Genomic DNA, 27,053 nt, shown 5'->3' with positions numbered 1-27,053 from the left:
TTTAACATCCTCACTGTTGACGAGGTCATAGAAGGATAGGATGCTGGATTTATCAACGTGATCAGTCTGTGAGTATCTGATCTATCCTCGCTCTTCCTCAGTTCAAGATGTGCATGTGACGATGAGCATGGGTGTCGTGACATTTAGGATCGAGCACCAATGTCGCCGTGCCTCTCTCGGCATGCAAACATTGGGTAAATCAATTCCTCCAGATAAATGGATTATCTAACAGCCGACGGCAAGTGTTGGAGGTCAGAGTGGACTAACGGATACATTTCGCTACTCATGCCGAAAACATACTGTGCATGAGGGTTTTTCACTTCATGTTTTATTGAGTCAGAACTTCAACATTTCTGTATTACACATCATCTCCTGCTGTATCCTAAGTAATAAGAATTATTACATTATTAATGCCAGTAATCTGTAATCTGCAATTCATTTCTGAATGTGAATGTCTATACATCTTCTTTTTTTATTTTTTTTACTGAATGCTGTGGTTAAGTTTCCCTAATTTCAGTTAAAACCACTGCGTGACGCATTCTGGATGTGGAGGCCTGGTGTTCCTTTTTTGGCTTGTATGCATTTTAATCCTTGTATTTCAGTGGATCCATGCAGTAGGTGATGCTTAGCTTTGACTTTTATATGCAATTTTTTTTTACTTTTCTATATTGTCACTGTTTTGATTTCTTTGCTGTTCTTTTTTTTAACTGTTCAAAAGAATATCTTATCTGACGGTAGATCTACATTATTGTGTTTAGCAGAATACTAATCTCTCTTTTCTGAGTGTCCACCCAGTGTTAGATACTGATAATAATATCGCATAAGGATTGCACAAAACGACAGCACATGTTTCATTCATGAGAATAATGGTAAAATGTGCGATATTCTAATCAAACATGTATAGAGAGAAACTGAAAAGCCGCATTATTAAATTAGTTTTTCCCAAAATATCGAGAATTCAACGACATTACTCAAATTCAATACCAAGCAATTTGGTAACATTAATAATAACTCTTTATGCAACACTAATAAACATATTGAAAACTATATTTTCATGTCAACACGAGTTGTAACAAGACTTTATGACATCCTTTACAATACTAAAGCAGGGTTCAAGTATGCACAAAAGAAGGTGATCAATAAGACATCGTGTTCAAAAGACGAAAACTGTTTACGTTCAACATTCTTATTGAAGACAAAGCCTGCCGCTCGCTCCTTTTGTCATTCTGCACGTGCATTTACTCACACTGGTGGTTAGGTGTGGATTTCCCAAGCCACTGACGGTTGAGCCCCTGACCATCTCGCTGGTTGACTCTGTTGCAGACTCTTGCGCGTGAGGAGCAGCTGCCTTCCTCTGCTCTGACTGAAGCACTGATGCCTCTTTCTACTATTCGCGGAAGCAGGCAAACAACGGAAACCAGAGTCACATGGACAAGCTGCAATCAGAAAGAGGTTCTCAAGGCCGGGGCCACAGGAAGGCGAGTGCAGGCTCAACAGCTCTCAACCAGCACAGCAACCCCCCCCCCCCCCCTCCCTCCTCCCCCTTTGTCACACAAGTGATCAGGGTGTGCAGGCAACTACGATTGGTAGCGCGACTGCGACCACAAAACCATAAGAAGAACACACCCTTCACACCCACGGCTTTTTCTGATCAGCCAACCTATGAGAGAGGAAACCACTCGGCACACACACCCTTCCTGCCTGATATTCTATTTGGCCTGTCACTGCAACAGCCCTTACAACTCACACACAGATGAAGACACACTCAAGAGGTTTTCGGTTCACAATGCTCCCGGGCCGCCACATAGGTATAACGTTGATGCAGAGCCCACTTTTCAGCACAAACCAAATCACTGCAGCGTACCGAGTGAATAATGCCGTTGAATGTTCTACTTTCAATACTAATATGCTTCCAACATGGCTTTAAGTGACCAAGAATCAGGAAGTGATGGTGCCATCCTTGTAGAGTTGATTTGTTTTTCATTTCTTCCTGTTTTTTTTTACACAGGACATCTCCAGCCCTCACTTCTGACTCTGATGCACGTTTGGGGGGCAACAGGACTGTGTTCCATGTTGAGGTGGATCGTCTCGGCTGTGTGATGGTCCTAACGCTGTATCTGTAAAACGTCTGAGACAAGGTCTATCAACTGGTTTTACAAATATACCTCCTCTGTTATGTGTGCTCACACACAGCTGATCTTATTCTGAAACACATAAAACATAAGGTTCACTGTGAGCCCACCGGAGCCCCAAGGCCTCCTGGCCCAGGGCTCAACGTGCTGGCCGTGAACCTCTGTGTCCGTGGTTTGTGTCTGGTCGGGGACAGACACATGCTTCATGCCTTTCGCCTGTCTACTGTCGCTAAAAAAATAAATGTAAAAGAAGAAATTTCTTAAAGGTGCTAAATTGCGAAAATTCAGAGCATATCTATGATGAAGGGATGGCCTCTATAAGGTTCTCAACATGGCGGCTGGCAGTGCAAACAGCACGGACAGTCCAAACAACGGCAACGGTGCTGACAGAGTTTATGCTCTGCATGCTTTACTTGTTTTATTCTTATATTCTAAGCAGACAGATTGAAAGCAGCTCTCACACTGGACTATGAAGTCACTAGTATTTGTCTGTTCGAGGATATATTAAGACACGGAACAAAGAGCTGAGGAGGTGATGTGGCAGCTGGGGTGTAAAATCTCATGGGTGGTGAGCGGGGATGTGGGCAACTGCCATGTAGTAAAAAAACACCACAACGAGGAGTTACAGTACCAACTATGAGGACTTATACTAATACTTAATACTTTTGAGGATTCTTATGTCTCAGGTTTAAATGTCCACGATCAACCAGTAAACAGTAGATTCTACACGAGATATGAGCGCAGTTCCTACGTTCATCATATTTCTAGCATACATCATTTTGTTTTGGAATATCTTAAGATGTTGTTTAATTATAAAACGTAATCTCTGCTGCAGGTTAATGCAAACGTAATGCAATGAAAAGTAAGGTGGAGCACATCTATTCTCCCAAGATGTCATAGTGCACATGACTAGGATTTCCTATGGTTTGCAGAACATACACAAAGGGATTACTGCCCCCTTGTGGAGACATGATATGTTTTTAACTAGTACTGCAGGTGTAAGGGATATTACACGGAACAACAGAAGAGGATTTTTAGACACAACTAGCTGTCTGTAATTAACTGCAGGTAGACAGATAATGCAGTTAGGAAGCAGACCAACAGGTAGAGTGACTGACTGACTGACAGGCAGATAAAAACGAGAGAGACTGAGAGTCTGGTAAACAGATGTTCAGGGTCTCAACAGGACAGAGTGGCTGGAGACTGCTCTGTGTTAGGAGATACACAGACTCTGGGAAATTCAAAGAAAAAAGGGACAAACAGGCAGACATACCAAGGGAGCAAAGTGTTTAACACTGGCAGATATTCAATCATTCATTTATTGAAGTGGCTATTCTCTGAGCATTGCCCAAGCAGAACAGTGTGTCCAGTGCTGTGATGCATTCTCCTTTTCATTTCCTGTTGATGAAGGTTGAGCTTCTGTGGGTTGGTGCATATTGGTTACGTCTGTTAATTCACATTCCTGATGATATGATTCATTCATTTCCAGGCAAACAACTGGGATTTCTCCATTAAATCTCTTCCTGTGTAGGAGTGTTCTCTTTGCTTTATTGATAAAGCAGGGTTTAGTGCACGTGCATGTTCGTGCACGTGAGATGCCCCACTGGCTAGCTGATGGACGCTGCTCTGCGCTGATCATGGCGTCTCGACCGACAGCGCCTTTGGGGAAAGCGTAGCACCCATCCTCCTGCTCCATCGCAAAACACTTTAAACTCTGCCAGCACTTTCATTAGAAGCAACATTAGCTGCTAGCTGCCGGCTCGCTGTCGACATGTTGAGAGCCGTTAAGAGGCAATCGAGGTGAACCTTTAAAATCTCAGGATTTGCAATACATTTGAAGCTTGAAAGTGTTCTGTTTATTTTGGCAAGACTATGAGAGAGGTGTTGATTCTGGTTATTTTTAGGCCACATTCTGATGTAATCGTCCAGCTATTGTTGCTGAGGGCAGACTTTTGCTATGCTTCCTGTTTTGGGCATACTGCATATGTCCTGCAATGTCACACAGGTTTGTAGAGTGTGAGATCCTCCAGCAGCAATAATCACCCCACTTATGTTCCCTTGAAAACATACCAACACAGTAAATAGCTGTTTGCTGCTGTATTCATGCTCTGAATGTTTGATGCAGCTCCTTTAAAGGTTTCCTGTCAAATTCTTGATTTCTTTGTCTTTTTGTAGGTCTATATCAGTGCAATAGAACGTTGTCCTAAAGAGTGGGCCCCCGTATTGTTCTTGTGCACCTTGACCAGGATGCACATTATGAAAAGAAAAGTTAAAATTATAATCTGCACTCTCTTTTGTTACTCCTGTGACCTTGCTGTTATCGTCACGCTATAACTACAATTATAATTCAGGCTTTGACCTGATGATGTCACTGTGGACACACGTCTAAAACCTATCATCTAAGAATGTCAACCTCTTGATGGGGCAATACAAATGTCAGGCGATTACTAACGTTGCGACGCTTCTAAAATGTGCATTTACAATAGATTAAAAACCCAAATTGTGCATAAATAGGCCTGTGCATTGTAAATAAATATACCTCAAGCCTGATATGAAACACGCCAAAAACATTACATGCTATTAGGACGTAGGTTCAGGTATGGATCTGTGAAGTTAAACCTAATATGTCGCCGCATAACTTCCTGTTCTCTACGATAGAAAGGCCATCAGCGCCAGATGGTTTTTATTGTGCGCCTTAATAGCGGATATTTCAGGCCATAAAAGCAATATGTTTCCATAGCTACACTTCTATTGATCCAGGGGAGAAGATGACTGCTGAGCACAGATTACTTTTCAGGATATCGCTGATCCACACACAGTGAATATGTGCAGCAACACTTCCAGTAAGCGCTGAATGGACGGCCTTGACTTGATGTGCTTCTCATGTATAGACACTCTGCCTGCTGTATGCGAGCAACTGCCTATATTATCGTGCAATTTATTCACACCACATTAGCAACCCGTGGTTAAGCTTTTATGCTCTTTACTTCATACACAGAGCAATAACGTACAAAAAGTAATTAATTTACCATAAAATTCCCATCGCTGTCCTGTGAAAACAATGCCATGGGCCTCCGTAACAGCCCTGTTTTAGGGACAGTTCATACTTAAAAATCACAACTTTTGGAGATACATCGACAATATGCAGTATCCTGCAGCCTCAAACTCCAAAAATATTAAATATACGTACGTGGCTGGAAACATGTAACGCAATCGGACGGCCGTGGAGAAGCCGACATCAAACATCAACCCATCTTTATTATAAGAGTGGCATCATGTAGACTTTATTTTCAGGCCTTATTACCATACAGTATCTATAGTACCATAGATAAAAACCAAGAAATAAATAGTGTATAATACTACAGCAGCACATTAAAAAGGACGCACATAAACATGATACAGCTATAGTTTCCTCCATTATTGGGGCGGTATATCAAAGGTCGGGTGTTATAGTCTTTACGCCAGTATCCATGCACATGCATGACAGTTGGTCCGCATGTCCTCTATGTTTGCCTATAGCGATCAAGTCACATTGATTTGGCAAATAACTGTAATCAATTCTAGTTAAACTGTGTTAATCCACGATGAGCTGTTTCCTTTCACTCATACGACGGATAGCTATCGATAACAACTACTGTTTCACTTGTTAAAAACAATGTCTTAAAGTGTTTGCCACGGTTTAGAATAGCTTTGGCCTCATTTAAGCAGACGCAAAGTCTCACGTAAATGCTCAGCGCGGTTGGCCTGAATCGCACGGACTTAAATAATGTTCCCGCTATCCTGAAAATAAAGCGGTCCAGCAGCTAAACTGTAAAAGTGGACTCATCCACATTGATACAGAAACATGTTTGTGACAGTCCCCACACATTCCTTCTCCCGTCTGTAGTTTGACTCCTCGAGCCGGAGGAGAAACGCCAACGGCTCTCTTTGTGTATGTGAATAGTTATTCTGCTTGGAAGGAACATGACCGCTTGGTCTCCAAAACCTTTTGACACAGTCGGCAGTCTGTTGACATAAAAATAAAAATAAAAAAGGTCCTGCACTCGCCGGTGGCCTGTTGGTTTGAATGGTGGCACAGGCTGCTCTGCGTCTAGCCGTCCAGAGGTCTTCCCAGGTACACCATGGTGACTTCAGTGTTGCCGTACACTGCAGAGACCGCTGGGAACAGGCAGGCTTTGGGCAGTCCGCGAAACGCTATACCCAGAAACTCAAAACCCCTCTCGAAGGCTAACGTCTTGTCGTCCATGTCGAGAATCACTCGTATTCTCTCCCCGATCTGTGGACAGACACAATTACACCAACATTGTTACTAATTGTGCAATTCATCCCACAAGTTATTCTTGGATTATCTCAAATCTGGTGAGGGTATAAACAGATCCTATACCTGATATTTTGGCGCGTTGTTACACTGGGGGAAGTTTCCATTGACCTCCCCGTTATGGAGCAGGTTGTTGTCGACCAGGTTCCAGCCCCAGCTCTGGTCGTCGCTGCCCAGCAGGGCCACGTAGCCCTGGCACTGCAAGGACGCCCGCTTGGTGGCGAGGCCGATCACGGCCACGGTGCCAAGAGGGCCTTCCCACCAGATCTCCCAGGCGTGCCTCCCTTCCGAAAAACCAATCTTGGCCCGAGCACCGTCCGTGCTCTGGGCGATCGGGTTGCGGTGCAGGGTGAAGCCGTTCTTCTTCACGTAAACGTTGCGGGAGCAGTCGTTGGAGCTCAGAGCGTGTTGGTAGGCCTTGAGCTGTAGGGGACGATAGGACGGGGACAACAGCCACAGTGATCAGGGCTCCTTCACTTAGTTAGAGTAAATAACTCAATATATCAATATCAATATCGTCCAATGAAAAGACTCACTTTCCAGAGTAGCATTGTGATACAACTGGATCAGTGGCCCTTAAAATTGCGGTCTATAGGGACCTCCAAAGCTCCTTGAAGAAGTGCCGGGTCCCATGGAAAATTAAGAATAATTTCATGACACATTTTCATACAGACAGTCCCATTCAGAGACAGCTCAGTGGGACAGGTACCTTGCACACCGTGCACAGAATTGCCCAATAATAAACAGTAACAGTAGCCTTGTAATAAAATAAAGTACCATGACCTAATAACAACAAACAGGATTTAGTCAAATCCTTGCACCAAGCCCCATTTAAGAATCTGCCAATTGAATTCGGGCTTTCAGAAAACATACACATGTCTTACTTTGACTTTGTGTATATTTATAACAGACCGAGCATGAATAGCTAGGGTCTTCTTCTGGCATACATAAGACAGTGTGCCATTTAGCACACCAGCAGGCACGTTACGTGAAGGTGTTTGCGGAGCACAGGTGGCACTAAACGGGCAGATTCTTGAATGGGGTTCGCCATCAACCAACCAGCGGTACGAAAGGTAAACCTACTTTCCCCTTGTAGGTGGGCAGATTGCACAGGATGTCAGAGCGCATAGCTTCATCGCTCAAAGACCGGCTGCAGAGGCTGCGCCACACCTCGCTGTTCTCGTCCGCCAGCATGTTGTTCCAATGCCAGCAGACCAACGCGCAGCGCATCAAGTCGGTCATCTCCAAATACGAGAAAACATGCTCCAGGACCCGCGCCGGCAGCCTCCCGGCCACCCCCGCGCCTCCTCCGGCTGCAGCGGCGTAGGGAGAGCCGGCGGAGCTGCAACTGGCTGCCGCTGCTGCTGCGCCCTGACAGGAGGAGCCTCCTCCCCCACCGGCCGCTCCAGACATTATGCCCCAGATCCTCACCGACGCCTCCAGTCGACCGAGTAGTTTCACCTCACACCGCAGAAGGATCCCTAATATAAGTCAAAGAGCAACATTTTACCTCTGCAAATCACACACAGGTCGCAGTGAAACCACAACAGTATGGACCCTACTCTTCCCAGTTCAATGGCTGAATGGAAGCGATGCGTCAAGGTCCTTGAAGAGCAAACGAACATGTTGTTGTGCTGCCAAAATAAAGATGTAATTACATTTTGTTTCGGTGTTGTTTACATTATTTGTTTAGTACAATTGGCTAAATTAGGTGATGATAAAATGTCAGATGAAGGAAAGCCTTTGCCAACATCAAATATTTTCTCTAGCCTGCAAGGACCGTGGGGTAGACATAATAATGAGCTCACGGAGAATTGTCACAACGTTGCAGCGTTTTAGGATGTCGGACGTTACATTGCTGCAATGTCACATTGTAGCAACTGTTTGGCAACAAAAAAAAAACATAATGAAGGTATATTACTCCATAAAATGTCATCGCTCACTAATGGATCATTTTTTACCTGATACGTCAAATTAATAATCGAGAGACTGCACTTGTATAGAAAAACAATTTCGAGAAAAAAAATGCGTTTATGTGTAAAGACCAAAATAAATAAAATAGAAAAATACACATTACCAAAAATAATAATTGGTTACAGTCCCGATATTTTATTTTTTCACCACGTGACGCGACACGGAAGTGACGCGGATGCTCAAAAGAGTTCAGCGAAAGCATCTGGGAGCAAAACACCAGCTAGCTTAAATACATTTGACACCAGAATACCATAGGAGGAGACCATCGGACAACCGGAACCGTTAACGGTGAGTCTTTTCCGCGGCTCGTTATCCACACGGCGGGGTGCGCGTGCCGCCCGGTCTTATCTTGCGAGGTCGTTTGGGACGCGCGCTGCCGCAGCGCACAGCTGTCCGGCTGTCTGTCTCTGCGCGCTGCGGCCTGTTGACAGGCTGGCCCCCGGCTGGCCGCCGCGCGGGGACGGTCCGGTGGCGTCTCTCGGTCGGACAGGTGACGAGTGGGTCGGTCTGAGCACCGGCACCAAAACCTGCGATGTGCGGACGAGCTGCGCAACCCGCGGGGGGTGTCGTGCAGATGACACGGGCTCGTGGGCTAAGCTAGCTAACGATAACAAAGCCCCGCTACGTTCACCTTTCCCAAATTCTTCTACTAAAAAAGGTTGCCATCTTTTATTTTTGTAGATTTTTTTTTTTTGCAAAGCAAACATGTCCAACGCCACCTTTTTTATTTATTTTAACTGCTCCTCTTTTAGATCCTCGTAATTGTGGAGGCCTGACGGAAACGAGCTTACACGCAAACCACCGAGCAGCACGGTTGTTAAAATAAAAATAATAAAAATAATCAACTTATTGCGTCATGCGTCGTTCATGTCGACTGTATGTTTTTTTTGGTGGAGGAAAACAACCGTCGCTAAACATATTTACTGTAAATTGTGACGTGTCAATTTGAAAATACGATGCTGAAGATTGGTTTTAGACAGTCGGGTTATATTTAGCCCCGTGGTTTCCGTACAAAGTCAGGCTGGAGAATAGATTTTTTTAGGGGGGGGGGTTTGGGTTGTAGGACTCTCTGCATAGCTGCACGAGGCCCTAATAATCTACTCTCTAGGAATAGTGGCGTCCTGGTTTTCGGTTTACCGTTAATATCTAAAAAAGTATGGAAACGATGCGTTTCTCTCACTGTTTAAATTGTCCTTGAATCAGCAGACCGGGACAGTGATGTAATGGTTTGCGGACCACCGCTAGAGGGCACTTTCTCTTTTTTTCTCTTTTTCCCAGTTAATGAGCATCATGTGGAGCAGACGTCGAGGCTTTCTCTCATGTAAAGGAATTTGAAAGTTGTAAAAGTGCTGCAACGCAAATATTTTTACACGTTTTGTTTTTAATGAAATGTTACAAAATGCATGTGTTCTAAGAGGATATTTCATCTTTTTCTATATGCCGTATAGTACGACATTACAGATGAATTACTATCATCAAGGTGTAGTACTAACACACTACACCTTGCTGTTTGTAAGTGTTCATACTTATTTAAGACATGGGGGGGAACAAATAAAACTAGGGTTTTAAAATGGTGCAGAAGTCCAGAGCGCCACGATGTTAAGTTATGCTTATTGTGTCAAACTCAAATTGATGGTATTCCAGTTATCCCCGTGTGTGGTCTGTGCTTGAAAGGTGAAGAAACCGGTTGTGACTATGACCTCGCAAGGTCATTTCATGTAAGCCACCGGCAGTCCTCACAAGAGGATATCATATTCCCAACACAACATTTGTTTGTGTTTCCTTTAACCATTCTAGTCACTGAGATGTCGAGACTTCGAGCAAACATTCTGCACCGTTCTCAGTCTGCAGTGTCGTGGGGAATGTCGACATTGCAGCATGCTTTGCTCTGTTTTTACTGCAAAAGATACCGTATAATAGGTTGCTTTTGGAACAGTCTGGTTGGCAGACAGTTGACAAATGAATCTGTGCTACATTCACCCAGATGGTCTTTGCAACAATTTTTTTTTTGTCTGTTTTTAAATGCTCTGAAATTCACATTCTCTCTTTTTATTGCAGCATCTGTGAGTCGACGTCTATTATGAATCCAGTCTACAGCCCTGCAGCAGCAGGGGTCCCCTTCACCAACACTAAGGGCATGGGCTATCCAGGTAAGTCCCCGCGTTGATGTGCAACGCTTCAAGCATTTGTCTTAACTGCAATTAAAATATCCTGAAATCAATAACATTATTTATTTATTTTTGCCCTGTTTTTTTTGGTCATGCCAGCTGGATTCCCTGTTGGCTATGCAGCAGCTGCTCCAACATACACTCACAATATCTATGCAGGGGCGAATGCAGCCTTCCCCAGTGGTAAGAATGTCTTTTGACTTATGTGACATTAGCTCATTTTTGGATTTTACAAGTCAGTGCTGGGGCAAGGATTTCAACACCTTCACGTTTTAAGTAGGTCAGAGATTCAGTCTGCAGACTCTTTCTTAAGATGCAGTTTGTTTGCAACGCTGCATATTTCTTCATCCACACCCCACTGACTATAAGTGACTACCCCTGGGTAGTCGGCAGTGCTAACTTTAAGTGTCTTCCTCCCACCCAGGCTACGCTCCGGGCACTCCTTTCAAAATGTCCTGCTCTCCCAACACCGGGACGGTCCCACCGTACTCCACCTCACCCAACCCCTACCCTGCCATGTACCCGGTCAGGAGCGCCTACCCACAACAGAACCCCTATGCACAGGTAAAGCGCATGTGCGTTGTTGAAGGGTGACACATTTGGGTTCTTCAATCCCAGTTGGCCATGAGGACGGCGCAATCCTCAAAAGTCCAAACTTCAAGGCCATGACTGGGTTGCCTTGTTTCGATTTCTCTTCTGTCAGGTTTTCGCTTCATTTGAACAAAATCCTGTTTGTTTAAATGTTTTGAACTTTGTGCTTCTTGAATCCAGGCACTAATACCTTCACAACAGCAAGGCACTTACTACACACAGCCTCTGTATGCTGCACCGCCTCACGTTATCCATCACACTACAGTGGTCCAGCCCAATGGGATGCCTGCAGCCATGTATCAGCAAATGCCTCCACAACGCCACAACAGTGTCGCCATGGGGATGGTAGCCGGCACCACCATGGCCATGTCAGCTGGTGAGCATCTGTTTCTGTTTTATTTTTTTATGATTTAACCAGTATCTATATTTTGTAGCCACGCACACATTTGAAGCTACACCGCCTTTCCCAGTTTTCCTTTGCAGTCTTTGTAAATCTGTGCCCCATTCTTTGTTGTGAAAGTGTACGTTATATCATACTTGTGCACTGGTGTTGACTCTGTGGCCACTTTTGCTTCCTAGGAACTTTGCTGACAACTCAATCGCCAGCGTCTGTCAACCCCCACCAAGTCACGATGCCTACATATCGGCATCCTGGCACACCCGGCTACAGCTATGTGCCCCCACAGTGGTGAAGAGAGGGACGCGTGAGTGTGCTGCTTTGCTATTTGCTGGCTGTATATCAGTCTGATATACACTTGTTTTGTATGAGCACTGTTTTAAAACCTTCACTTAAAACACACGCAGATGTTAAACGTTTATATTTCTACATGTTTTTGTCTCTGCAGGTCAGAAGATGGTAGATATGCATTCACACTCTACTCCAGTGTTTTTTGCTATTGGTGAAGACCTGCCCCGCCAGTGTCCACAACCAGTTACTCTTCTTCCAGCATAATGTGAATCTAAAACCTAACTACATAGAAAGAGGCCCATTTGGATAGAAGGGGGTGAAGAATAGGCCCATCCCCATGACCCCTCTCAATGGAATAAGGCTGCATTCCATGTCACACCCCAGCGCCAGCACCTCTACAACCTGCTGCATATCTCGCATCAAACAGCAATGCCTCCATGCAAACTTTTTTTTGTGGATTGTCATGCAGGTTTTTATAGCTTAAACTATTAAGTGGTGAAAAGGGAGTTTGGAATAGTTTTTTCTTCTTTTTCTTGTTTCTTTTTAATTTGGGGGATGCATATGATGTTGAATGCATGTGTATATATAGATATATGAAGTAATGCTAGCGCAATCTACCTGCTGTGACGGATGCAAAATCAACAAAAGGCACACGTCCAAAGGAACAAAAAAAAAAGAAAAGTAATAATCTGCAATGCTGAATCACCAGTGACCATGTCTTACATGATAAAGAAGAAAAGGCAAGAAACGTTTACTCATGCAAAAACATACCTGCACAAACATGCGCAGACCAAACTGTACTCTTTTCACTGCTTTGTGTTTTGGTAATTATTGGAGCTAGATTTTTTTTTTTATTATTTCTCACAGTGATGCAGTTTATGCATTTCGTCTTACCATTTTTTTTGTATTTTAGGAAAGATGGGACTTTGAGTTTGTGCCTCTGACTGATGGCCAATCCAACTTAATCATTCTGAGTGTTTTATTTTTCTCGCGCTGTCAAACTTTTTAGGAAAACAGTAACAACTATTCCAAAAGTGTAAAGCAGCTCTGGGTTCCTGCTTTTTTTTTTTTTTTTTTTTCTTTTTTTTTTGAGTGATATCAATGTTTTAACTATTCACTTATTTTAGCCGGAAGCATTCTTGGTGGGGAACAAGTAGAGGACGTTTCGGAAACCATTTGCACCCATTTTAAGAGTGCAGAGTGGATGAGTAGGACAAGCTGTGTGATTGTGTGTGTGTGTGTGTGTGTGTGTGTGTGTGAGAGAGATTGTGTTTGTGTGTCTAAATGAGTATTGAAATATAGAAACCATTCAAAATGGTGCCATATAGTGCGACATGCCTATAATATTCAACCTACATCTCACAATAATCAATTTGCGCTTAGGTAGGTCTGAAGCACTACATTATTAAATCACGCTAATTGTGGACATGTTAGGAAAACATGATATTGTTAAACTCTATTTGTGAATAGCACTACTGAAAGAAGGCACTAATTCAAAAATAGTAAAGATATCTGACCTTTTACATTGCTCGCTGTTTTACCTCAAGGTTCCAGGCTAACCCACCAATATCACTGTTTCAGACATGCTTTTCTATGTTGCCTCAGTCACCTCAGTTAAATAATCTGTTTTGTAAATGTTATTTTTGTGATTTTGGTTCTTGTTTTGTATTCTAAAGAAAGACCAAAAATAAACAAGTATAAGACTAATCTTTGTTTCCTCTTTTATTGTGCTGTTGTTGTACGTCTTGGGCCTGGACAGATAGTCAAGCTCTTAACACTATAATGCAACTATCGTTAAAGATGGAACCTGTGTTTCCACATGAGTAATTGCACAACCACATTCTCCAACCTGTTTATTGTTGGCTCAAAAACGTAGACGACTTGAGCTCGACAGGTAATACTTCTGTGCTGACATAAATGTGGTGCTGTAATCCTGTGCAGCTAGAACGACAAAATGCCCTCCATGCTCTGTAATGTACGATAGACGACTGACGGAATCAGCTCCACGTACTGTAAAACATGTATGATGCCCACACTGTTTAAAATGACTATGTATTGTTAATATGTATTGTTTATAGTGCAGGAAGGAAGGGACCCGGATATTCATGAATAGCAGCGGAAGCAGGGGAAACACGTCCCAGCATGCATTTCGGCGCGCGAAATTGGATTCTTGTTTTGGATTAGCGCACATAGGAGAGGGATGCTCGTACTGTACTAACGTTAGCCGAACAGTACTACTCTTTTAAACCTCGACCTTTTTATTAATGACTCATTGGTGTAAGTGTTGCTCATTTTGAAAAGCCGTCAGTCGTAATTGACGTGTAATTTAACCAACGGGTGCAGTGTTGTAGTGTTTTGTTTACAGTCGAGCAAAGTAGTGAGCGCATAACGTCGACACCGTTCATGTTTAGTCAGGTCAGTGTTTTGTTTTGTGTGGGTTGTGTAACTTTGACACTAGAATGTGTTTTCAGTTTCAGTTAAATATATCTTGTCACCAGCGAAGGAAGTGTATCCGAGTGGACGCTTAACTAAACTAAGCTAGCTAACGTTAGCTAAAGTTCTTCAAGCTATTAACTAGCGCTAACTATTAATTTGTTAAGTTAACTGTTAGGTCAACACACGAGAGGTACAAACGAGGAATTACACAAAGGGAGAAAACATAAGCAACGTTAATGTAATGAAGGCTAATGGCCAACATAATGTAGCTAAATGTACAAACATTCGTAATAATTAACCTAAGTTAGTTTAGCCGTATTGACAGGACTGAGATAAGGCTGAGCTTGTGGGACACTACTAGCGTTAGTTAGTATTTATTTACAATTGAGAAACCAACGTTAACGTACATTACATCACGAATTATTACAGAAACATGTCACATATTATATATTTCCCCATGTGACGTTGACAGGGCGCAGCAGGCGGTGGCAGTGAGTGGAGGATGAGCAGCCCAGGGCCGAGCAGCGGAACAGCCAACCCGACGGTCCTCTTTGATGACCTGTGGAGGCAGCTCAGAGACGCCCATCGTAATGCCCTTCAAGGTAACGGAAGAATTTCCTCATGCAGGTTATGCAGAAGTCAGATACTAAAGCGAAATGTGTTTGGGTCCTGCAATGTGCTTCACACTCTTCAACATTGCATTTTATGCTGTTTTTAGAACTGGAGGAAAAAGTGAGCAAGTTGAAGAAGGAGCGCTATTTGTGAGTATATTGAGTCATTCACTTTTATTATATTCATATGATCAGAACGTGAGTGTGTTTACCATGGCATTCAAAGCTCTTTTTGTGAACGGCTGAGTGTAATCTATGTGCCATTGCGTTTGTTTTCTTCAGAGATGCTCAGAGTCTTGAGGTGTTTCACTTGCGCACCCAGCAGCTAAAGGAGCAAAACAAAACCCTGCAGGATGCCGTCAGTCGCCTGGAGGACAGGTAGCTTCCTTCCCACCAGGTTAACTTTGATAGATACAATATGTAGCACAGACCAGTAACTTGTTTTCCTGTTTCCAGGCTCTGTACAGGAGAGTGTGATCGATGTGCTATCTTGGAGGAGAACCTAAAAAGTAATCGGGATCAGAATTCGCGTCTCATCGCCAAACTGAGTGAGTTTACTGGATATTCTTTTTATTTTATGATCAGATAGAGAAGTGATGAACCAGCTCAACACCCTTCCTGTTGTAAAACACAGAATAAACACATATGTTCTACTTGAACACTCAATCCCAATGTCCCAATGTTTGAATCACGTTGAGAAAAAAATAAAAAGGTCAATTCCAGAACCAAATATAGATACATTAATTGTACCTCTTTGCTAAGGACAATATCTTCACGTGGAATACTTCTCAATAACCCAATTGTCCCATGTTGGCTTAGACTGAATTTATGAAGCTGTATTTTCGTCAGTCAAGAACATAACCAGACACTGGAAATGTTAATTACTTTCAGTTGTATTTCCAGGACGAAGATCATGGCCTAGTAGCCCGGGAGAAGTGTCCACATTACGTTTTCTCAGGCTTGCGTCTCTAGCCATGCTAACTTTGGCAATGTTGGTTGCTCTAGCATTTTGGTTCGGACTGAAATAACTCCTAAGCTGTTGGATGGATTGCCATGAAATGTTGTGTAGATATTCATAGAGCCTCGAAGATATATCTTAATGAGTGCATTTTTGGTCATCCCTTGATTTCCGGCTTTAGAAATAGCTCAATATATATTTGATGGATTGGCACAACATGTTGGACACACATTTATGTTTCCTAGAGTCCTAATAACTTTGGAAATACATTATCAGTTCCTCTCTTGCCACCATCAAGTCAACAATTCAATTGGTCCGGTACTAGTGTTTAATACAAAATACCTGCAAAACTAATGGCCTTCCCATCAGCTATACTTTGTTTTTAGTGCTAAAGAGCAAATGTTAGCATTCTAGTGCCTAAATACAGCCCACAGAGCTGCTAGCACTTGATTGTATATAGACAAGCTTTCATGAGAATACATGTCACTTACTGCTGTATATTATGAGTTTATATTGACCATACCAGTGTACCACAAGCTATGGCTACTGGCATGTTGAAGACCATAATGTTATCAATGTGTGTGGTGTTTTTTTCCCAGACAATGAAAGAGAGAGCCTCGTTGATGGAAACAGAAAACTACATGTGGAACTGCAAAAAATAAAGATGTGCCGGTAAGCTCCTTAGTGTGTTAGTCATGTTTTGTTATGTTGGGTGCTCTTTGACGTCGTAAAAATGGTCCAGTAAAGGAAATGCATGCAATTTCCTTCAATTTTCTGTAAAAGTTGCTGAAGATAACTTTAAATCGCTGTGGTTTCCCTTCTGCTTTGATTGCGAGTCAAGCTATTCAGTGTCCTCCATTTCTCTATGGGAGGACAGGCTTAACTCTAGTTAAGTGAGTTTTTAAGCTGCGGTGTCCCAAGTTAAATATTGTGACTGTAGGTGAGTGGTAGAGCAGGGTCGTTCTTCAATCAGAGGTTTGGCGGTTCGATCCCCAGCTCCGCTAGTCCATGTTGACGTGTTCTTGGGCAAGACTCTTAACCCAAAATCATCAGGGTGTGAATGATGACAAGTAGTGTTAAATTGCTTTGAGTGGTTGGACTAGAAAAGCGCTGTAAGAGCCATATTAGACATAATAAGATGAGTTTAGTGATTTAGTAATAACAAAAAATCAAATGCTCCTTTAGTTACACTTTTGACTTCGTCATAGCCAATATCCCTCAGTCGAGGTTAATCAGTCTGCAGAGCAAGACCACGAGACAGTTTTTTGACCGTTGAGCACAGAATGAATCTTGTAACTTTATTTTTGTTGAGTAAATCTTTTAAAATGTTGTGTAAAATGTGTTCCAGTCTCTGAATACTCATTTCACATTAAGCTTATTGCTAATACACAGACTGTAACTGTAGTGGTGATGTGGATTACCGTACGGAGAGAAGGTCACTGCTACAGGTGCGATACAAGTACAGTCCATTTACCATTTGTTTTTTTTATCAGCCTAGAGCTCCAGCAGGCCTCATCCTCGGAACAAGAAGAAGGCGTCATCCCAGACTCACCGATCCTGGCAAACTCGCTGCCTGCTGCAAACAAACTGAAGAAACGAAAAGACATCCACAACATTAAGCACGTTCGTTATGCAGAGAGGCCTCGCCCAAACAAGTCGCTCTTCAGTGGTCAGTCAGCTTCAAAGAAACTTTCAGACTTGTTTTATGACTTTCTGTTTTCTGATCCACGTATCTTCTAACGTGTGTGGTTCTGTTTCTAAAGTACTGGATACGGAGTCTGTTGACGCTACAAAGAATCCTGGAAGAGCACAAGTGCTTGTACCCAACACATGTCAAATGGACTCATCCCAAATCTCAAGTATGACTTCATCCCCTGTATTATTATTATTATTATTATTATTATTATTATTATTATTATTATTATTATTATTATTATCATTATGTGATCATTATTAAATAAATAAGAAATAATGGAAAACAGGAATTGGAAACTATATTTATTTCCTTCTTCATCAAACCTGTTTGTTTATCAAAGTCCTAGATGAGCACTGGGCAATATTTATCTATACATGCACACCCATCATATCAGCTCATTCACATGGTGGGGCTGCAGAGAAAGAGGCGTTGCTGCAGATTCACCCTAAAGGGTGAAGCCCTCTCTACTTGGAGGACTGATGACTGAAAACTCAAGTACAATAAAAACTAATTCTCTCATAGTCATCTGTGTGATATAAAGCATCATAGATTGGCAGGGATAGTAGACATGATGATTTAGTCTACAATCTAGAGCAATTTCTAGGGAATTTAAGTTTGAAAACGGTATCATTGTTTCTGTGAGATGTGTAAAGGTGTTTTTGGGTCTCTGTCTCTATTCAGATGACGTGAATCTAAACCTGGAAGAAGCGATAGCAGAAACTTGTGGCCTTGAACTTATAGACAAGCCTCACATGGTAGGAAGGCTTTGTACTGGTGTGAAGTCTGTATAAAAGAGTGTGTGTGTGAACGTTTTATTATAGTTTAGCATAGAGATTTGGATCTGGAATGTCCTCGTTACCTTTTCGCAGAAAACTGTGGGAAAAACTTTGGTGATCCTTATGGAACTACCTCTTTTGCCAAAATTGGAATTGGTCCAGTGCTTTCATTCACAATCCAATAACTGCAAAACTAATATCAATCCCATCTACATCAGCTGCTGTTTTTTTAATGCCAATTAGCAAATGGTACAATGCAAGTGCCTAATATCCCAATGTACATGGCAGGCTCTTTAGATTGTGTGGGTAACTTCCCTTTTTATCTTTTCTCAGATACCTGAGACGAGTCCAGGCCAGCAGAGCAGGAAGCAGGGCTTTTGTTTAAAGTAAGGATGAAAAACGTTGGTTATGTTTGAGAGGATCATGAGTTATCATTTCATACTTGTGCAACGTTGGACACTGTCAGACGGCAATGCATGCTGCTAACACCCACCCCTCAATTAATTGTCTTTTTAGATTTGAAAACTACAGTACAATACCACCATGCTCTCATTCCTCCCATGCAAAAAAGCATTCCAATAACACACTCCTATTTGTTTCCCTTCCTTAAGACCTCACCGCTCATCCCCATCACTTCTCCAAAGTGTTAAACGGTTTTCAGAGGACGGCGCCAATAACAAAGCAAAGCGGACGAAGGAGGAGAGTGAGCCAGAGGTGCGAGAGGAGGACAAACAAGGAGTCCAGGAAGGGGTGGACAAACAGAAGGAAGGCCAACACATACAACCTGAACTGATCAAACGAAGCGCCACACCTTTAAGCCATCAAAGCTTGAAGAAGTGGAGAGTGGAGAGCAAGGTTAGACACGTGTCCGAAAGGCCTGTATGAAAGTGTGTGTTGGGTAAAGCAGCATGTCCGATAGGAAGACAATTTGCAGCACCAAATATATATTTCAGACCACGTATAGTGTCCTGGCTTCCATATAACCATCCTTTGATCGACTAAGACACGTCTCCATCTATGGAAGTGCCTATAATATATAAGCATGCTCTATAGGATTGAATTCCTCCATATGGTTTTAAAATGTCAGGTGATTATTTTAACATTTAACAGGATCAGTCGTCACAAAATGGGACTTCCAGCCACAAGCCAAATGTGTCGTATGCAAGTCCTGTTTTCAAGAAGCCACATGTTCAAGAAGAAGCAAACAGGGGCAGTGTTGGGAAGAGAAGAAGTCCTCCGCAGGTTCTGAACGCCTCACATGACCAACATAAAGGACATGAAGGTGAGCGTTCGGTCCCGTTGATGGCAGAGTGTTGTTTCATTCATCAGTTTCTAAATTGGAGGCTGAATGTTGTCCAATCTCAAGTATTTCCTTATAATCCGTTGACTTGAATGTGCGCATACTGACTCTGCTTTCCAGCAGGAAGGAGGATCAAAGCGGAGCCCATGTGGAGCATCGACCCTGCGCTCGCCATGTCCATGTACGACAGTGAGCAGAGAGGAGACGAGGTAAGGTCACATGACCTGATGCAGTGTATGGCTATATCGTGCTGAACTGAAATGCATTATGAATGAAAGCCCTTTTTGTTGCCCTGAGAGTGTAGAAACAACTCTGATACATTTTTGAAGTTTCTCTCCTGTGTTTATGACTTAAATACTTCACCCACAAAATGACCATTTGTATATCAATTAGTCACCCCATGTTAACTTGAGCTATACTTGTTCCATTTAGCAGATGGCCCACCTTTTGAGTGTGTTGTGTGCATATATTGGATGGATAGTGTCTCTAACACCAGGCTGTTTATCTTTATCACGGTTTCTATTTTACCAAAAGGAAGTAAAAGAAGAAGAAGAAGAAGAAGAAGAAGAAGAGTGTCATGGAGAATTAGTAGACTCCGACCGCACTTGGGTCAGTCACAGCCTACTCCAGTGTCGGGGAGAAAATGCCTGGGACAGAAGGGACAGTGTGTCTGGTGAATATCAGCGACAACTTTGAGAAAAACAACTTACTGAAATATTATGATGTGCAGTGATATTATGATGTGCAGTGTACACAAGATGTGCAGAGATATTATGATGTGCAGAGTACACAAGAGCTGATATGTCTCATCTGCAGCGATTACATGTCGCATCCGTCTGCCTTTCCAGGACTCGGGGAGAAGGCAAACGACAGTTTGGATATGATGTTTGACACAACGGCTCACGGGGAGTACAAGTCTTACAACAATTCCCCCTTAGGCCAGAGCCAGCTGTGTGGTGGTGGTGATGATGATGATGATGGAGGAGAAGAAGAAGAAGGGGACGACGGTAGGCTTTTCAGATTTAGCTAAACTGTTTTTATCATCCTGTCATTTGACCAGTATTTGTGTGTTTGACGTTGGATGTCCGTTCTTGAATTTAACTTGTGCTCATGTCCTCCTTTTAATCTCAAGATCCTCATGAAAACACGAAGAGCGAAGGTCACAGACAGAAAGCCGGGTAAGAAACGTCCTGTCCGCCTCAGTCAGTCGCTTTTGAGTGCCGTTTTGAGGTTGTCATCTTTTGGGATATTTTATTCAGGAATATAAAGCAGAATATTTCCAGTCTCGCAAACAGTTAATGTTCCTTCAATCTAAATGTTCTCTATTTGGAGTAGACGCCCAACATTTGCACACATGGCCGTGGTTCGCAAGAAAGACGAGAGACGGAAACTGAAGGGCACTACCTGCAAGGAATGTGAAATTGTAAGTATTGTGGTCATAAAGCGGAGAAACGCTGACATGTTTCATCGCTGATCCTATTTCTTTATTATGTTTACTTCTAGTATTACGCCCATCTCCCAGAAGAGGCCAAGCAGAAAAAGCTGTCCGCATGTTCGAGGCACCGGTATCTATATATTCCTCCTTGCACTCCTGAAAACTTCTGGGAAGTCGGATTCCCGTCGACTCAGACATGCATCGAAAGAGGTAATGAACCGACGTTTACTTTTTTAGTCACACATTGCCATTTTCAGAAAACATTTAACTGTCATCCTCACAATGCCGTCAGAGTGAACAGCTTCCCGTTGGGATGTCAAATCCATGGAGACTGAGATGTGATTTCCTCGTAGGTTACGTCAGGGAAGAAAAGAAGCCTCAGGCACGTACTCGGAGAAGACAACCCTTCAATGCTTTATTCTCCCCGAAGCAAAACCAGCAGGAGAGCTAAAAGAAGTGTGTTGAATGTTTGAATTGGTCCATTGACGGAGAAGAGTTCCAGTTAATGAAGAGCAGGCTTGTCTGTTAGAACTGCACTGGGTGTACTATGAATCCGTTTTAGACGGTGACCTTATTAAGATTGGACCCCTAGTCATCTTTTTTTATTATTATTTAAGTATATAATGTCTATGTCCTTTATGTATGAATAGACTCTTTGCCTGGTTTGTGTTGAGGTGAGATTGAGTGTCCATGGAAATAAATAAATAAAACACCATATGTCTGCTGCAGCTCTTGATTTTAATAGGATGACACAACGCACAGCGAGCCCAGTGTGTTCACGCATCTCATTTTATTTGATCAGATTGTCGTCGCATTGATGAGAAAATAATGTGCAAAAAATAAAATACAATTTCTCGGTTAAAAATAAATCTCTTTAGAGTGCAAGCGGTGGGTTGTTCTGGTAGAGCTGCAGCTATCTCATCCCAGCTGAGTCTCTCTGGGAGTAGACCAGCAGGGCCTCTCCGACGTGACTGATGACCACGCTAACCACACGGAGGAGGAGAAAGAGCAGGAATCATTAATGGTTTCATAATAACCAGTCTACACGTTCCAGTCCCTGGTGGAGGCAGGTGATGCCATGCTTACCAAATAAGAGACGACGCGTTGATGTCCATGTAGAAAATGAACGGGGAGAGGGACATGGCGGTGATCTGGAAGGAAGGAGGAGAGAAGTAATCTCAAACAAGCATCACACTGATTACAATTCATTCATCCTTTGATCGTGGGAATGATGATGATGATGTGTTGAATACCAGTTTCTGTCAAGTGCATCATTCTAATAATTCAACCATAAAATACTGTTTAACCTCAATTTGGAAAAAAATAGCAAACATTATGATATGATCACCTTAGACAAGAAGATCCAGACCCCACAGTGCTCCAGGGACAATCCACTTTTTAGTTTGACTGTTGCCAGCAGCAACAAAAAACCCAACAGTGCACTGAAACGAGACCGAGGTGAGTTATGGTGCTGAAAACAACGGACAGTACAACATGTATTTGTTTGTTGTAGGAATGAAAACACACAAGCATAATTGTTGATACTGAAACCCGTTACTGGGACTTTCTAACACTGATCTATACCTAACTATGTCTGTGGGCCTCCACATATATCCGATAACTGATATCCCACAAGGCTCCACACACACTGAAATGTCAACTGCTACTTAAAGCATGTTCAATGTTGACACTATAATGTGTTGTATACTAGTGCTACTTCTCACATTAACCTAGAGGATTATTTGGCACAACCAATGTTCATAGACAAACTGTTTAGGTAGCTCTGATTATTATACAGTGGTTACAAAAATAAACCCATGGACTGAAATGTCTCACCTGGCACAGCAACCACAGTGAAATGTGTGGGACTGAAGGGAGGGGAACTCCAAGGCCCCCATGAGGTCACCTGTAGCGGGACAAGGATCTGTTTACGGGACGTCGAGGTAGCTCGTAAAAAAACTACGCCGGGTTGTTGCAACTTTCATCGCCAGAGGAAATATGCTCATTCATACCTGACGGGTGAGCTGCAATAGCCAGCAGCAGTACACTGTCGTGTGAAGGCGAGAAAAAGTTTAGATTAGTAAATTTGAACTTAATGTTGCTCATTTGGGCTCATCACGCTCCAGGGAAGGTGATAAACAAACAGAGCATCTGCGTGTTTCATCTAAACTGTTAGGAGATGACAGTGTTGGGAACCTCAAATGAAAGGAGCGTGACATGAATACAGATCTACGTCTATTGAGAAAGAAATAACTATTATTGTTTGTTAGTCTCCATCTTCATCTTGTGCTGTATTATGCACCCCATCCAGCTGTTGAAAGGTATTTATTATTCTTACCTGAAGGAGTAGTTGATGCAATGCTGCTCAAGGTCACTGCAGTGGAAAAAACATCACAAAAAGAGTGAGAGCCTCAGTGAGCTGTTTTAAGTTAATGGGGTGAATTTGTGGTAAACAAGTGCAGTATGTCCTCACTCGGTTTATTCAGCACAAATAAAAAGCACTTTCAAGCAAAGTGTTTATGTCCATGAGTCTTTGTGCTTCCACTTACCTGAAATTACTGGATTTGTAGTGACCCTGAAACGCCCTGTATGCACCTGAAAGAGGACACGACCTCGTTACACTCTCACCCTCTGCCGACTACCATGCTTTCAATTATCTACGGTGTCTCTCGAGGCTCAAACCTCGAGCTGCTGTTCACTCTCTTGTGTAACTCCTGAGCTATTGCAGGTGTCAGTGTGGCATCTCTGTGTATTCTGAGACCTACCGACACAGAGCAGGTGAGCAACAGCCCAGAGGTAGCCGCTGTAGTCAAACTGCGGAGAAAGCAAACGTGTACAAATGAGTCCATTTTAGATTCTTGTACTTGCAGTGAGTAGAAAGTGTAGTTATACGTTGATGGCGTCGTAATAGCAAACACCCCATGTGTCGATGCTTAATTATTACCTGAGGGTCGTGAAAGGGGAGGTTGATGGCTGAGAGCAGCATGAAGCAGATGCTACGAGAGGAAGCATTATTGAAAGACTCAGTCACTCACGTGAAAGGGAATATTTCATCTTTGAGTTTTGTATTTCTTTTACTATAATCTTGCTAGAAAAGTGCTTTTACGGGTTTATTTGCTCACTTCATCAACATCTCAACCATTGTTGTTTTTTTTTAATATACTTTATTAGAGAATGTGCACAATATAGCGACAGGGATCACCAAGTATTATTTTTTTTAGTGTGTGTTGTTCTGTTTGCAGTAGTACTGCATAAAGTGACAGGAAAGGTAGAGCAAACGGACAACGTAAAGTGAAAAATGAGAAGAAATACAACTAATAAATAAAAAATTAAAAAATTAAACAATTGAAAATAAGGAAAAATAATGAATCATAACACGCCCATCCACAAACCCACCCACGCCCATGGCCTGTACATTTGTTCACAGATTTTTGTAGTACATGGATTTGGTTGCAATAAATCAGACAGATGGACAGAACCCAACGCGCCTCAATCATTGGGCAACACTGACAGGTCTTGGAAATAGGAAATGAAAGGCTGCCACTTCCTCGTGAAATGGTCATTACAGCTTCTAAGTGTATATTTGATTTTTTCAAGACTCAGGAAAAACATTACATCCTTAAGCCAGGCAGACTGAGATGGTGGACCTGGAGACTTCCAAGCAAGCACTATTCTGCGACGAGCCAGAAGAGTAGTAAAGCAATGACATCATTTTCTTTGGTACTATATAGGAACCATTGTTGTTACCATTAAGCAATGGTGCTCCTTTCATGGGAAGACTCAAATGCAGCATATACCCTTGTGTTATCTCCTGCAGCCTTTGTGTACTTGCCATATGAAAAGACATTGCAACACATGCTGACAGTTGCCTTCCATCTTGATACAACTTACAGTACTACTGCTCGGTGATGGAAAAACGGGAAAAGTACAAACCTGATTATTTTCAGCCATTGTGTCTTCTATCAAATAAAAAGAGATCAAAGCACATTTTACAAAGAGAGATGTATCATAGCAGTACAATATGGAGTGAATGGCCAAGGTCATAAAGCAGACTCCTTTAGCCTCCAATAAATAAGATGAGGGATTGAATATATATATATATATATATATATATATATATATATATATATATATATATATATATATATTAGGCGGTGCAGTCACTTACCTCTCTGTTGACAACCTTCAAGATTATATAACTAACAACATGTGAAGAATTCTGAAGAGTGAAGAAAAAAGGAATGTCCTACAGAAAAATAAAACAATTGTTAGATACAGTCCAACTGTAAATGCAGAGCATGGCAACAACCTACTAGATTATTTGAAATGAGTGAATTGTAAAACCTGCTAAGGTTCATAGGTCATGTGACGTACTATGCGTGATAAGGCTCTGGAACCGGCGTATATGTTTCCCACAAAGAGGAGGGAGCCTGGAAGCCAGGAGAGAGCCGCTGACCTGGAACACAACGTGTCAAACTAAGCGCTTCATCATGCAAGTGCTTCTGGCCAGCCACTGAAAACACTTAAGTATTATTACTACAGTAGTATATCAAAAAGTACCTGGAGATGCGGCTCATTTCCACCCATCCAAACTTCCCGAAGAGTAGAAGCAGGACAGCCCCGATGAATGTCTGCCATCTGGAAATATGCAGATCATTTTAATCAATATGCAGATTTAGATTTAAATATTTATGTTTTTAATTAATACTTGAAAAATAGTTTGAAGCTGCAACTTGCCTACACCTTTAATGACAATAAGAATGATACATATAACCTCAATACTCACCCTTGAAATAAGGTTGGAAAGGTGAATTTCAACACTGACAGGACAAACTGAAAAGAAAAAGATGTATTTTGTCATGGTTCATCATAAGCAAGCAAGTGTGGTTACTTATACAACTTATTTTGGTCCAATAAATACTCCCACTGGCACCAAAACTATTTAAAGATCTACCAATTCAGTGTGTCCATACGGATCTGCACAAGGGCACTTATTTGGTACAATACAAGTCAATATATTGTCATGAGTGGGATTCTGCATATTGTACATCCGAATATGTCATTTATTACAACTTATTTATTTCCTATTTTCCCACGTTTGGGTTGAGGGTGTGGTGTACTAGGTAGTAATGGTTTGTAGTTGCTTTGACGGTTCTAGTTCATGCTTGATTAGTAGCAGCAGTTCGAGAGGATCTTGAATGAGGTTCACTTCACGGTCTTCGCTGGTGATGACTGTTGCATTGCAGTTTTCTGCAGTTTTCACACAGATAAGTCGCGTTCTCCACACTGGTACATGCACAATAATTGAAAGTGAGCCGTGTGGTCGATTAATTTGCTTTTATGCAGCGAAATAAAAAAAATATATCTAGTGTGCCAGTTATAAATTATGCAAACAAGTTGTGCTGAATTGTTTTACTTTACGAAAATGTATCTACTTTTTACTTGGAGTTATCGACTCGCACTCACCTTATTCGTGAAATATGACACAACGAATATAAAACTGAAAGCGAGGCCAGTGATGTGTCTTCTCCACTGCATGTTGACCTCCGGCTCGCTGCGGCAGGGACATGACTCCTAACAACGAGACATCACGCTGGACTGAGCGCCGACACGCGAACTAATATGTCTCAAACTACAGAGACATTTCAAGATCGGAAACTTCCCTCACTGAGGACACGTCGAGACGCTGAGAGGCAAAGATCGTCTATGCGTGAGGAGGATCGTTCACCTGCGGAGATGTGCGTCACGCTGCTTCGTGGAGTCGTGTTTAGTCGTGTTTCTGCAGGTAAATCAGCAATTAGAAAGTATTTGAATATATACGAAATAAAACAAAGCTTGACCAATTAAGTTTGAGCATTGTTTGCAGGATTTATTATATATTGACTTTGAATGTAATATACGTAGCAACTTTATTTATATAGTACATTTCATACACTAACATACACAAAGTACTGAAATACATTATACAAT

At 42.3% G+C, this 27,053-nt stretch overlaps 4 protein-coding genes across 4 annotated transcripts; 2 read left to right on the top strand and 2 right to left on the bottom strand.

The window, feature by feature from the left end:
• Nucleotides 1-5,440: 5,440 nt before the first annotated feature.
• fbxo45 (F-box protein 45) lies at nt 5,441-7,863 on the bottom strand (the record flags this gene model as incomplete). Its single annotated transcript, XM_079234570.1, has 3 exons — nt 5,441-6,408; nt 6,517-6,873; nt 7,534-7,863. The coding sequence occupies 3 exons, from the start codon at nt 7,861-7,863 to the stop codon at nt 6,223-6,225; spliced, it is 873 nt and encodes a 290-aa protein (XP_079090696.1). The 3' UTR covers nt 5,441-6,222.
• An 805-nt stretch (nt 7,864-8,668) lies between these two features.
• Nucleotides 8,669-13,569, top strand: fam168b (family with sequence similarity 168 member B). The gene is made up of 7 exons (XM_079233945.1): nt 8,669-8,712; nt 10,483-10,574; nt 10,692-10,775; nt 11,017-11,156; nt 11,364-11,559; nt 11,763-11,887; nt 12,029-13,569. Exons 2-6 carry the CDS (start codon nt 10,505-10,507, stop codon nt 11,873-11,875), a joined length of 603 nt encoding a protein of 200 aa, XP_079090071.1. The 5' UTR covers nt 8,669-8,712; nt 10,483-10,504; the 3' UTR covers nt 11,876-11,887; nt 12,029-13,569.
• A 1,240-nt stretch (nt 13,570-14,809) lies between these two features.
• On the top strand, nt 14,810-21,563 carry rbbp8 (retinoblastoma binding protein 8; the record flags this gene model as incomplete). The annotated part of the gene is made up of 16 exons (XM_079234292.1): nt 14,810-14,909; nt 15,026-15,068; nt 15,201-15,296; nt 17,370-17,545; nt 17,640-17,735; nt 18,254-18,327; nt 18,682-18,734; nt 18,960-19,203; nt 19,459-19,630; nt 19,769-19,857; nt 20,183-20,321; nt 20,497-20,655; nt 20,781-20,826; nt 20,984-21,071; nt 21,152-21,293; nt 21,437-21,563. 16 exons carry the CDS (start codon nt 14,810-14,812, stop codon nt 21,532-21,534), a joined length of 1,815 nt encoding a protein of 604 aa, XP_079090418.1. The 3' UTR covers nt 21,535-21,563.
• A 300-nt stretch (nt 21,564-21,863) lies between these two features.
• Nucleotides 21,864-26,626, bottom strand: tmem241 (transmembrane protein 241). The gene is made up of 15 exons (XM_079234336.1): nt 26,550-26,626; nt 25,870-25,916; nt 25,644-25,721; nt 25,458-25,539; nt 25,252-25,329; nt 25,017-25,042; nt 24,028-24,079; nt 23,849-23,897; nt 23,633-23,678; nt 23,422-23,457; nt 23,096-23,130; nt 22,920-22,989; nt 22,432-22,525; nt 22,170-22,234; nt 21,864-22,066 (listed from the first exon to the last, which is right to left on the bottom strand). Exons 1-15 carry the CDS (start codon nt 26,619-26,621, stop codon nt 21,997-21,999), a joined length of 900 nt encoding a protein of 299 aa, XP_079090462.1. The 5' UTR covers nt 26,622-26,626; the 3' UTR covers nt 21,864-21,996.
• Between the last annotated feature and the right edge of the window lie 427 nt (nt 26,627-27,053).

The sequence above is a fragment of the Taurulus bubalis genome (genome assembly GCF_910589615.1).
Source record: "Taurulus bubalis genome assembly, chromosome: 18".
NCBI classification, from domain to species: Eukaryota; Metazoa; Chordata; class Actinopteri; order Perciformes; family Cottidae; genus Taurulus; species Taurulus bubalis.
The sequence above is the reverse complement of the archived record's forward strand: the minus strand, read 5'-3'. Positions and strand labels throughout refer to the sequence as shown.

Excerpts from the sequence above, each read along its gene's own strand:
- fam168b (XM_079233945.1), top strand. The coding sequence starts at position 10,505 with ATGAATCCAGTCTACAGCCCTGCAGCAGCAGGGGTCCCCTTCACCAAC. Across the intron at positions 11,157-11,363 it reads AACAGAACCCCTATGCACAG|GCACTAATACCTTCACAACA; the intron begins GTAAAGCGCATG and ends TCTTGAATCCAG. Across the intron at positions 11,560-11,762 it reads CACCATGGCCATGTCAGCTG|GAACTTTGCTGACAACTCAA; the intron begins GTGAGCATCTGT and ends TTTGCTTCCTAG.
- tmem241 (XM_079234336.1), bottom strand. The coding sequence starts at position 26,621 with ATGCAGTGGAGAAGACACATCACTGGCCTCGCTTTCAGTTTTATATTC. Across the intron at positions 23,898-24,027 it reads TCCCCTTTCACGACCCTCAG|TTTGACTACAGCGGCTACCT; the intron begins GTAATAATTAAG and ends CTTTCTCCGCAG. Across the intron at positions 22,235-22,431 it reads TCTGGATCTTCTTGTCTAAG|ATCACCGCCATGTCCCTCTC; the intron begins GTGATCATATCA and ends CCTTCCTTCCAG.